Source organism: Thermobia domestica, chromosome 1 (genome assembly GCF_964235325.1).
Source record: "Thermobia domestica chromosome 1, izTheDome1.hap1.1, whole genome shotgun sequence".
Classification (NCBI taxonomy): Eukaryota; Metazoa; Arthropoda; class Insecta; order Zygentoma; family Lepismatidae; genus Thermobia; species Thermobia domestica.
This window is the reverse complement of record NC_137454.1, coordinates 148,072,940-148,086,529: the sequence shown is the minus strand read 5'-3', so window position 1 is coordinate 148,086,529 and position 13,590 is coordinate 148,072,940. Positions and strand designations below refer to the sequence as shown.

Below are 13,590 nucleotides of genomic sequence, written 5' to 3'. Positions count from 1 at the left end.
TAAAGTACATTTCCACTCTAAAATCACTCAGCTCATTATTAAAATTAATGTAGCACTTTTATAGAAAACACAAATGTAAAACGTGTATATTTTTAGTAGAAAAATAATACTCATTACAACTGAAGTATATGGAGAGCCTGAGTAGACTCTATGAAATTCTCAAGAATACTTTAAATCAACTGTACCTTTACTATCCTCCATGGTTTACTAGGATTATCTACATCCAGATAATTGATAAAGCCACTAAGAGAGACACTCAATAAGAATTTCCCCTGCCATAAACACGACACCTATAGGAGAAAGAAGTATATATAAGAAATTACAGAATTATACAAAAAAAATATTATATAATCAATTATGTTAACAGAAAGTAATGTGACATAATCACACACACTAAAAAGGTACACTACAAGCTATTTCGCTAAAACACCATCAGATACGGTGAAAAAGATTGAACAAAGAAAGAAAGAAAGAAAAAAAGATTGTGAAGTGTCTACATGGGAGCAATGTTGGAATGCGGTCACGTGATTACACGGAGATAATCATGAATCTTGAAATTATTCAATGGTAAAACAGAAATATTAACATACATATTTCTGAAGGATAGAAAATTTTTAACAGCAGCTGTTTAAGCGTATGTAAATCTGTCTTTGCACTACGGCAAATTTTCTTATTAGCAAATCCTGAATGAATTTGATTAATGCTAGAAAGTTACTTTGAACTTATTAGCACAATTTTGTAAGAAAGGCATTTTTAAAACTAAAGGTCATAGTGAACGTTAAAAAAAAAAAAAAAAGCTATTGATATGCTGTTTCATCTTTACACAAATAGGTGATCAAATTGTTTAATCGTGTTGAATGTCTTTTTGAGTTGAACATATATCATGTGCACATATCACTGTCATTAACTAGAACTGACCTTAAAGCACATGTGGGAATCGTGGACTATTAGAGCTTTCCCAAATGAATTCAGGGACACTGATATAACAATACCAACTGTGTAAGACAACTAAAGTAAAATAAATATTTTATTTTTGGCAATTAACATACTAGAACACTCAATAATATGTAAGTTTGAATTTATTGAAAATTAACTGAAATGCCCTTTCTTCGCACGAGAATATTAAGTTTGTGGGAAATATTTGAAGGGTATATTGGAATTATTTTTATATATTGAGAAAAATATTATAGAAATTGTTCCCAAATACATATTCAACCTGATCTTCCATTATTCATCTTTTTGAAATACTGAATTCTGAAGAAAAAGAAAGTGAATTCTACTGAATAGAAAGAAGATGGGTCGTAGCTTTTATTCATATATATCTTAGTGCACAATAAGTCTTCTTAAGTGTATGCAAAGGTTTCGAGTGTAAAAGTTTCTGTCGACGTATCTTACATCATCAACTTGATGACCAAGTTCAAGATCGCGTTAACTGAATATTTGTTCGCTAGTTGAGTGTTTGTTATTATGATCTTACGTAGAAACACATACCAAAACTTTTCAAGGAGAAGAAAATCTTACTATCGACTGACAAACTTAACCCCTCACTCGTATTTTATAGAACAGACAAGTATAGAATCTTCTATATTTTGTATGGAGCAACACTTTTCATTTGATCACTGAGGAAAAAAATACGGAATGCCTCGAAACCATTCTCAGATTTGTGCTTTTTGGAGGGTTCAACGTGAGAATTTTTATTTATTGTTATAGATATGCATTCCATTGTATCAGTAAGTAATTTACAGGAAATATTGTGTATCTCATTATTAACACAATGTTGGAAAGAAATAGTAAGAAAATGTCGGGTTTTATTTAATGCCGTTTATGATAAGAAATATTAACTGAACACCATTCATCGTAAAATAATAATAATAATAAATATGCAATCACTGCTATAAAGATTCATCTTCATTTGACTTTATATAGCTCTCTCTAGTGCTAGAAATTCATCCACTTGAAATACAATACTAATCTCTTGCAACATCTCTAGTCAAATATTGAAACACTTTGGATTGCATTGCATATTCCAAACATAACAAAATTAAAGACATTTAATTTAATTCCTCTCCAGGTTACTTCTATCAGAGTTTTTCAAACAACATTCCTTGAACATTACTATACAATTTTTTATTTCTGTGCAAGGAAAAAAAAATACCGACACCAATGCCTTTCACTTAAATCTCTTTCTTTCTTTACAACACAAATTGAAGAATTCACAAATTTTTCGATCAAGAACACTAAATAGATTTGTTTTTTCGTTAGTGTATATATATATATATATATAACTACTCCATCCATAGAAATTTTAATCTACTCTGTGAAAAATCTGCTGTACGAAATAGTTCAACTATACACTTACCTGTTGATCCTCCACCTGAGTACCCATAGGAAATTCTGATATTACTGACTTAGTTTCAACGTCCCACAATTTACAAGTTTTATCTCCTGATGCTGTTAAAAGCTGTTTTCCATCTGGACTCCAAGCAACCTGGAAAGGAAGTCAATTTATCTGAAATGGATATATTGCCGAAAATGTAACCAAGGTTGTTAATAATAAGTGTTAGTTTTGGTCACATTATATTAATTCGTGCCTTTTGAACATCCAACCTGGCATCCAACGATAGACTTCTTTTTTCATCCTTAAAATTGAGTAGATGTTAACGTTAGATATACCAACAACGTCCACAAGTGCCTGCCATGTCTGTCACGATCGATTAGTTCTTTTACATGACATGTTTTCTTAAGTATTAATTTCTGCAAGTTTTCCTGCACTATCTTTAACTGAACATGATTTAAATCCGCAGGTCAATTCTCTATGCCTCTTCGTTATCCGTAGAAAAGGTAATTGTTTTTATTACTTGGAACTGTTATATTATGAACTTTTTCCAGAGATAAATCTTTCACCCGTGTACGTATTTGCTCACAGTAATAAAAAACGGAAAAAAAAAATAAATAAAATAAGAATACAAAAAATAAAAGTCAAATTAACAATAGTTTCGGAGGTTTTATGCAGCCGAGGTTGTGTACGGTTGATTATTATTTTTGACTAAACTCTCTGTAAACAAATTACTATATAATTATCATACTTGGCCAATTGATTGATCTTGAACTTTTTACTATCGGGTATCAGTACAAAAAAACCGTATATATTACAAACAACAACTAACTATGAATTAGTGTTCAAAGAATGAAGAAATAAGAGGCATCAAAACGATGCAGTGAATTAATTGACTGAGGACCTAGCAACTGAAGAACGCTTCGTACTTCTTTTTACCTAATTGACATAGATACATATATATAACAATTTCAAACAGTCTTCTGCCATAGACAGAGCAGCTAAATTCCCATTTAGATTTTACTCTCCTCATAAGAAAGTCACTAACCACAGGGAATATTGGGAAAGGAATCTATGCCTTTATATAGGCTCAGCCCTCCTTAAAAGTTGTCCCTAATTTGTCCCCACTTCTAAGCTCTTACTTGAGCTGCAGTATCATTGGAATCATTCCTATGAAGTAATTCTTGATCTCATTTGAACCCACCTTTCATTTCAAGGTGCTCCTATATACTAGTATTTTGACAAGCTGAGTCTCACTTGAATCCAGTCCGCACTTTTGAGTATTAGCTAGCTGGATCTGACTGCAATCTCAGCCACCATTCTGGCTGTTCCTATCTAATGAAGACGAAAGGACTGAGTCAATACACACTTAATGGTTCTCCGTTGAAAGACCATCTTTGGTGCTATCATTCAAGCTCATTGATAGTATTAATCAGGCTAAACCCTGAGAAGTGAACTCCTCTTCAGGTCATATTAAAACGTTCTGCTTGCAGCATCCTGCGCTTCGCTTTTAAAGGGCATCGCTGCAGAAGATTGGGAGACAACTGTACTTCCACTTGGTGGAAAGTTGTTAAGTTAAGAGACAGCAGTGAAGCTGCTTGACAGATCGAGGTGTTCTAATTCTTTTCATGCCTCGCTTAGCACATACTGTAATAAAGCTGGCAGGAAGTTACAGACTAGTGTATTGTTATCCATATGAACATTATACATAATAATTACACTTATGAAAATTGTATATTTAAACCTGATTGCTTTACCTTTTTAATTAATCCATTTACTCTTGATTTTTTTTGTTCTTTGGAATGAATGAATATATATATCAATTTATTGTGTTGCAAGTATTAGATACAACAGGCTTGAAACTTGTACAACACATGCACAAAACAGAAGAAACACACAGTCGCAGTATAGACACTTGATTGATAAAAATCAACTACAAAAGATCATTATAATGTGAAGCTCTTATCAATTAACTCAAAGCGTCGTGTCCCATGTTTTCTGTAGTCTATCAATTTATGTTAACTGCCAACTTTAAGCTAATAAAAATTAAGAAATATATATATAAAATTGTGTGGAATACTTACTGCATATACACCACCCTTATGAGCAGGAGATCCTAACTCCCCTACGAAATCAGCTGTAGTACCATCGTAGATGAAAACTTTGCCGTCGAATCCTCCAGATGCAAAGAGATTTCCACTTGGAGAATAGCGTACAGCTTGTACAAACCTCTGATGCTCCTTAAATATAACAAATATTGACATCTATTAGCTCACAAAGTGACTCTCAGAATACAATTTCCCATCAAACATATTATACTTCCCCATACATGATTTTGTAGTGCAGCATCTTTAACTTTCTATCCCGTGAAAAATCGAATACAGTTTGGATGTACATAAAAAAAAAATAAATAAATAAAAAATAAAAAAAATGTGGAAAATGTTTAAAACAACAGAAGGTATAAAACATGTTTTTGTTGGTTGGTTGAAGTTCAGCGTTCCTTTTCAGCACGAAGTCTATAAGAGACGTGTACCTACAATCTAAGGTGGAATCTGAACCATTGTAAAGCGCTCAAATTTCAAGGCTCTTCCAGCGGAAATTGAACCCGAAACTCTGTGCATGCTAGCAACCTGATGAAGGGGGAGAGTGTGAAGAGTACAATTGTAATGATTTAATTCGTAGGTAAGAAAAAATTACCTGTTCATCTTATCGTAGGATTGAAAAGTCACAATAACATGAGACTGATAACTGGCTTTTCCACAGAGTCTTTCAGTGTGTTTTATCATAATTTGTAGTTCAGAAATGTATCGGGAAAGTTTAATTTGGTACTGAAACTACTTTCTCCTATTACAATGTAAACCATTAGAAGAGCAACTTTATCAATAAAACTTAAAATACATTACACCTCCAATTATTATAATATTATTAAACACAGAATTTGCAATATTTATTCTTTTTAGTTTACAATTTTTCTAGTTTACACAACTTCAACGTTAGGAATAATAGCATCTGTATGTAAGGAACGAAAGAAGAATTTCAACAAATGCTTTCAGAGGATTATTTACATCGCCTCAAAGATTTGATCTAGCCATATTCCTTCCATTTGGAGTTGGACTGTTGTCAGTTGGAAATTAATTTCGCAGCATCACACCCGGACTACCACGTGAAGAACTTTTGTTTGATAAGAAGAAATCTTAATGGCGTAACTGTACACAGTCAAAATACGTGCTCGACCACGGAAGTCTCAAAATTCACAATAATGTATGCAAAGTAACAATCGCTCTGCGGAAACAGTGTTTAAGAGAATTTAGTGACATCATCATTAGAACAACAAAAGTAAAAGACATATTGTGGAATTCTACATATATTAATTTGAAGGATAGTTTTTTTTCCATAAAAACAGGAAGTGAAATGGTAAATACAGTGACAACAACCAGGGGAAATTAGAAACCAAAATCTACGTAATACTCTATGTAAATTGTTCTTTTTTTACCTCTAGAATAGGAGAGGTAAAGATCCTATTGTAAGTAAAAAAAAAAAAAGTTTCTGACGATGTTCTGAGTGAGGAAGGAAATAACCAATTCAAAGAACAAATAAGACACTTTTCTTATGAATATATGCCCTACAGCTTCTATCAGTACAAGAGATTTAGTTCGTAATGAATCTTAATTTCTTCCACACAGTATTAGTGTTAGATGTGAAATGCCGCCCTTGAGAATAAATGACTATGCTCAAACTGCACCAGCGCTCAGTATATCAAGTCGTTTGCAGATTATTTTCTTCCGTTTCCTCACGGTATGGGCGCTATCAACAATATGTAATTCATGCCATATGCGGCACGACCACATCACACAAAGAATGTTATTAACGTCGTTGTAAACACTACTGACGATCACATTTTGCTTTATACTACAGACTGGCAGTGGCGAAAGAAATGGATTAATTTCCTTTATTAGAATGCATTAGGAATACCTGTGCCGACTTTTTCCTTAGAAGTTACTGGAAGGGTGAAGTATGTGCAAACAATCCACACAAAGCAGCAATTCAAGATGAAATACAGACTATGTCAAGTGATATATTTGGGTCTGTGGTGATTACTTTTAGTAATCATCAGCTTTTCATACACTTTTCACTTCCTTTCAACATACTGCATAATATCAAAACATTTAGACGAAATAACTGTAACTGAGTATAGATGAATTGACAGTGGGCTGCCAATCTTGAAGAAATAGAAACATCTGGAGAAATATAATGGCACTTTTAATTGATATTTATAGTAAGTTACAATTATTGCCTCTAAATTGTTTGATACTACTAGTTACACCTGTACAAGTTTACTTTAAGTACTTCATAAATAAAAGATACTTCACAAGTTTAAAAAGAACTTCAGCCAAAACTAACCAGTAGTTTTCAACCTACTTTAGAGGGATTAAGCTTTCGATGGTTGTAGAATATTCAACGAAATATCACCAAGAATAAATCAGCTTTACACAATTCTTCGTTAATATATTATCAATCATGGTGAGAATAAATTTACAGTTTAGTAATGAAATACTTATTTTATCTATACTTAAGATGAAATATATTTTAAAGATAAACTATTACTACTGACTTTTGTACGAGCAATTTTAATTATTTAAACTAATACGATTTCTATTTCTAAATATAAATGAATAAAATATGCGTAATCAAGACTTACTTGCTTTGTCATTTTGAATTTGAAAGGTGGGCCTTCGAAAACAGCAATGGTATTATCTTCACTGCCTGTAATGATTCGGAAAGGCCTTGCTGGACGGAAGTCGCAAGAATTGATCGATTTTGATTGGCCAGATATTTCACCAACTGACGTTCCAGTTTCTGCCATGAATACATGGCCGAATCTATAACGGGTAATTTTTTAATAATACACATAAATTACGTTAATTTAAGTATTTCTAAGACACTAGTTTAATTCGTCCTAGCTTCTAGGCATACTATATTATTTTTTCTTTTTCAATGCTAGTAAATCAATTAAAAACTATTAGTGTTCATTATTCAAGATACGTACATAATTTTCCTGATATGAGTAAACATCTTACATCAATCGAGCACGATCACGTAACATATAAATATTTTCAAAGTCCTTGCGAACACTGGCAAACGCGTTACTGTCCAACTAATTATGATACTACCCTGTCCGGATAGTTTCTGTGCACTGAGAGTAACACCACCATTTTGAACTACTTTGCATGAAAGATGTTTAAAAAGAATCTCTTTAAACGTACAAGCACATCTGCATACACTTCTGCACGTTAATGCAGCTAAGATCTTTCTTAGAATGTATACAGTAATGCAATTTCGTGCATAGGTCATACATTACTTACATAGAAGCATGGATTCGTAGTGCACAATAACTTTCGGATACTCTATGTGTATATATAGTTTAAAACTTTAGATAATTACACATTGTAAGTCCTAATTTTAGACTTTTTCTTACCTACAATTCAGTGACAGACACAAATAGGCACAGTTGCTTAGTAACAGAGAACTCAATTTTGATATCTGAGGCATTGGGGCCGCGACATTCGATATCCACTTGTATCAAATGGATATGACAAAGACTTTTTGTTTTCTTTGGGTGTGTGCCTGGATGAGGATCCTTGAAATGATCCCACGTTTAAAGCCAAGAATTTTTTATTGCATTAATATTTTAACAAGACATGGGTTCTTCAACAAAATGACACCTATTCGAAATAGGGCTCGTCAAATTCACAAAATATGCATTAAATGAGAATCCTGTGATCTGATTCAAGTCATTAAAGCATATCAAAAATTTAACTTGCAACTATATAAGAAATACGTATCTTTCCTGAACAGCAAAAGAGAAAGTATCTTCGCTACTACCAGGCATATGTCTTTTACCAGTTTTTCGTGCAACCAGTGGTTATTTATTGTTTAGTATAACTAGTAAAAAAAACTTGTCTCACGCCGTATCACTAGTAGGAGAATCGATGTCAACTGAATACAGCCTCATATAAAGCTGTTTCGATTTGAATATGACGATGAAGTGATTGTCATTGGGTTAAGTTACTAACTTGTTCAACTTCCGTAATCATAATCATATTGTGAACATTTTTATTCCCATAAGTAACAGGATGCTAATTTATGTAATTACAATTGGAACTTACGTTCCACACAAAAATACCACTAGAACACACATGTACTACTCTTTTTTACAGTTAAAAAATGGCGTATTTTTGAGGGGAGGTGTTACTTTTAACAAGGTCCCTAAAATACCCATACTGTAAGTAACCATACACTAATATCGTTCGCTTAAAAAAGTAGTGTAGTGAAAGGGTTAGACAAATGAATATTACAAAGCAATTCGAAAAAAAAAAAAAAATTAATGAAATCTTTATTTGTAAATAATGTTTCAGTCCAATTTTCTTTGATTTTTGTTTCTGCTTAAAAGCTACAATGTCATCCAATTTTTTCCCCTTAAACATGGATACTGGTGAGGTCTGTGGTTGGACAAACCAAAATATTACAGTGTGGTAGTAGAATCCTCTCATATTGATAAATTTTAAGGTAATTCGTTATATTATACAAACAGTACAAATAATGAATAGCTTTTTCTTCAATATTTCTGAAATCTGAATTTACAATTTTAAAAAATCACGTGCCTTTGAAGAAAAAATCGCGTCAGAGACAAATTGTTAACTTTTATTTTCAACCTATTACCCAGAATCATATATTCCTGGTATTTCTTTATAACCACTTTGGGGGTGTGATAAAAGAAACAGCTGCAAAAAAGCAATAATATAAAGTTCTAAACTACTGTACCTTTCTCTGCCCTCTCCAACTACTACCATTCGTTGATTATCTGGCGACCAAGTTATATCTTTAATTGGGCCACCGATTGGCTGAAATTCATTCTTCAACAAATGCTCCTTATTCACTGTGTCCCATATCCTTACCTTACCCGACTGATCTGTTAAAAAGAAGAAAAACCTGATTAACAGTTGTATAAATTAAGAAAACTAACATAAAACTGACACTGATTACAAAACCATAACACAACATTTATTTAAGAATATGTGTTATCACACATATTTAAGGATATATACGATGATAATGATATATGTAATAATTTGTAAACGTAAGCGCTTTTAGTTACTGCGTTTGAAGTTTAATTGACAAGAGTTTACATTTTTCAACTGTGCACAAGTGAACATCCTGGTAACTGAAGAGTTGCATGTGAGTTAACTCAGATCTACTGAGAAAGGTACATTTTGCGCTGTAGAAGTTGGTAACGCTGTCAGCTTTTACAAAATTCCGAATATCTCGGTAAGTAATTGGTAAGTAATTGACTTATCGACTTCAAATAAACGAGAGAATGCTTCTTATGACATATCAAATTGCCCTATAAATTTTAAACCGTAATGTACTTATGACCTTTTCGAATTATTGCACCATATCCAAACTCGACTTTTGTCTTTTCTGTTATGTCAACACTGTTTAACGGACCCATCTAAACTTGGCGTCAATTTAAACCGTTCTGGCCAATATTTAAATTATTGTGCAAAACTACTGTGTACCTCACTCCCTGTGTGTGCAAAAGGCGTTTAAATGTGACACATATTTGTTATTTCTCGAGAAGTTTGCAACACTGACCTGCGGGTGGCATATCTTTCGTCTTCCTTTTTAGTGTTAAATTCAAATATGAAATACAATTTAGGTCGTTCCATTTAAAAAATCATAACTTTATATTGGGTTGGCAACACTGTTCATCCGGTGATGTCAAATAATACGTCTACCAATGTGCACCTTTGTATAGTTGCTTCGTGCAAAGTTTCGCTTCTCTCTCTCTCTTTTGGTTCTCCGTCATCAAGGTTTGACATTATAAATGACGCACCCGGTATATATATATACAGTACTAGCAGCGTTCACCCCGCTTCGCTGCGGTCACCCCGGAACGCAATAAACTTTGTTACTTAGATAATTTTTACTTTTTCGCTTACATTATATCGCCTGTCATTTATGTTAACCCGCCGAGTGACACGGTCATGCGGGTTGCATATAAATACGTTTATTTTTACCTATGATGAACTAACAAAGGATTTGTACGTTATGGACACTTGAATGGTCAATTATCTCAAGACACTGGTAATTAAAAATTAAAGTGATATGATAAAAACCATCTAGGGTCCAAATCCTAATAACCCCCCAAAAATAAAAGAAATTGGTTCAGCCGTATTAGCGTGATGAGGGAACAAAGGATTTGTGCGTTCTCTTTTATATAATAGATATATATATCTGCTAGCTTGGCTGGTTGTATAAGGTGGATAGTTTTGAAATCAGGGATTTCACTATAATAAAAAGTGTTTATTTATTCGAGTTTTACGCACCACGCTGTGTCCGTTAGGACAAAGAAGACGAATGTGAATAATAAGGAAGACTGCTGAAAGTAAAATACATCCATACACTGAGCAGGATTCCAACCCGCGAGACAGGTCTTGCAATTACCAGCTAACACCTTAGACCGCTCGAACATACCAATTGGCTATGATAAATAAATAAATAAAGTTTACGAAAATCTATATATTACCTCCAGATGCTATGTAAAAGCCACTTGGTGAATACTTAGCCACATTCACTGCACAGGAGTGTTCAGTATAAATATCCGATATGGCAGGATTCTGAAACAAGAAAAAATATAATGAACACGTTACATACAAGCTACAACGGTAACACATAATGCTATTTTTAATGTGCGAAAAATGTCTTAGTAGCACCAAAGAAAAAAAAAATAATATTACTTGTAATGATGATGCAAAATAGATTACTCTTTAATAAGGCTTTAATGCCAAGTAAATTACACTAAATTAATAGATCGCATACAGATATGTGTTGGTGCCATAAAGAAATAGTTTCTATTTTAGAAATCGGTACTCATATCACCAATTAAAACTTTAAATTCTCTTACATAGATTTTTATAGAGCTCCTTCGTGGCTAAGAGATTAGCGTACGCACCTTTGGCATGGGAGACCCGAGTTTGATCTCCGGAGGGAGCTCATGTGGTTTGGATTCCACGTTAATCAGTAGATCCCGTCTCATAAAGCTTCGCTACTGTAAGGGACGTAAACTCAAAATAAATTTTTATATAATTATAAAACAAAATTAAATGTTTACGTTTTACACCACATGGTTATACCGTGTAGGCTACAGGTGATGATGATGAGAATGAATGAAGTGGTAGTGCGAGCTGGGATCGAACCAGGGACTCCACGCACAACAGGTGAACACTCTACCACAAGCAATTATAGAACATGATCATGGATAATTGGCATGTAAAATAAAATTAAAAAGAAGGTGCGGATACTAGAAGATTCACAGCTCTAAAGGAAAACTAAAATATTATAAACTACAATAATGAGGAAGGTTAAATAACTAAAGGATATAGGTGACATGAACTAAGTATATATCCAACAGGAAAAAAATTATGAAAGCGAAGGAAAAAAATTGATGTATTCATCTCAAGTTACTGTGGATAGAAGCATAAGAATAAGTAATACATCATATCGAAACAGAAGTATTTAAGCTATAAGTATAATTATTTAATAATCACGAAGATTAAAGTAACGAACTGGAGGATTTTGACAATAGGTGTATTTGATAGAATGATACATATTTCAGTCGTTACCCAGCTATGCATTTTCTATTGAATTTACATTTTTGTTGTAGTAATCACAATTCCAAACAACCATGTTCCTTTTGTCTTATATCTAACAATAAAACAAACATCATATCGATTTTTTTCAAAGATTTTAATAATACTAATTTGACGTAAATATGAAAGAAAACTGAATTGAAAACATTACGAGAGGATTATTTTAAAATGTAACCCACATTTTATTCATATACTTTATAGCGAAAGTAATCTATTTTGAAATCCTCCTAACTACTTGTGAAAATAAGGAGCTTTTATCCTACATGAGGGAGGATTGGGTTCGATTCACGTAAAGCTGTACGTGCAAGTCTTGTATAGCCTTGCTGCTGGAAAAAGAATGCTAAATTGCAAACCATTTAAGAGCAATGTATCATTAACACATTTAAAAATATGTAGACGTTATTTTAATAATAACTATTTAGTAAAGACAGTCCCAATTCAGTATTCCAGGGTTGAAGTAAACCAGAAATATACGAGAACTCCTTTATAAGTAAAATGAACTTCTTAATATTACCACAGACTCGACATTTTAAACTGGCTAGCATATGATGCATGAGTTAACTTTACGATGCGAGCCTAGAGAAAGAAAATTGATTATGAGGAAAAAAGAAAAATAAAGAAAGAATGAGGTAGGTGGAATGGAATAAAACGAAGAAGTTGGCAGTGTTCGTGGTTCGTCATGAATCCACGGGTATCTACAAATTCATCGACTAAGCCTTTTTTGCACACCACCACTGTCTTGTGTCAACACTAGGTTTGTTTGCTGCCGCCGCCTTCCTCAGAGTGATGGGTTTACTGAGAATCCAAGAGCAAGCTGTGACGTCATGGATCATAGAATTGAAAATGACTTCCCTAGACTTCGTATTTTCTATTATACATGATACAACTTTCACAGTTTCCACCATTTATACTTCTGAATATGTACACCTTGTCTCAAAAAGATTGAGCGCATTCTTTATTGGTGTTTTGAGGCAAAAATTTTCTAAGTCCAGCTTCGGGTATCTTCGGGAAATAGTAAGCCAGGTTCGAACCTCTAAGCCAGCCTTTGCAATCGGGAAAAAGTTTGCAGATGTGTTTTTCTTCTTTTAAATATAATAAGACTTGTTACCAAGTGTTTAAAAAAGCAACATTGATTGAAATACTTAATGATACAATATTTCGAAACCTTTTATTAATATGAGCACATGCTTGTTTGTCATTTAGCTCTCTATACGTAATGGAACATTTAAATACGTTAAAGAATCTTTCTATATGTAAAAGAATGCTCAAAATTAAGAAATAGAACATAATTATCGCCTGAGTACTAAAATAAAAGTCAAAGTAGAACAGAAACAGCGTTTGTAATGGATATGAATGTCATAATTATCTTGAGATCCGTTATACATCGCTAGAAGCTTAGTTCTAGAAGTCATTGTGTTAGCTCATTGGTAAGCTGTCGGATTTCAAATCATAAGGTTGTGGGTTCGAATCCCATCTGGGTCAATACTTTTTTTAAAATTATATTTTCCGCAATGCATGAAAAATTATATAAAATAATTACATTAA

The 13,590-nt window shown here is 33.0% G+C and overlaps 1 protein-coding gene across 1 annotated transcript in view; it reads right to left on the bottom strand.

Moving 5' to 3' along the window:
- Positions 1-13,590, bottom strand: part of flr (actin-interacting protein 1 flr) — a 56,993-nt gene that overhangs the window by 30,003 nt on the left and 13,400 nt on the right. Inside the window, exons 3-8 of the mRNA XM_081764331.1 lie at positions 10,923-11,013; positions 9,158-9,305; positions 7,035-7,215; positions 4,420-4,575; positions 2,360-2,488; positions 186-290 (exon numbers count right to left, since the gene is read on the bottom strand). Coding sequence (XP_081620457.1) covers positions 186-290; positions 2,360-2,488; positions 4,420-4,575; positions 7,035-7,215; positions 9,158-9,305; positions 10,923-11,013 — 810 coding nt within the window. The remainder of the gene's footprint in view (positions 1-185; positions 291-2,359; positions 2,489-4,419; positions 4,576-7,034; positions 7,216-9,157; positions 9,306-10,922; positions 11,014-13,590) is intronic.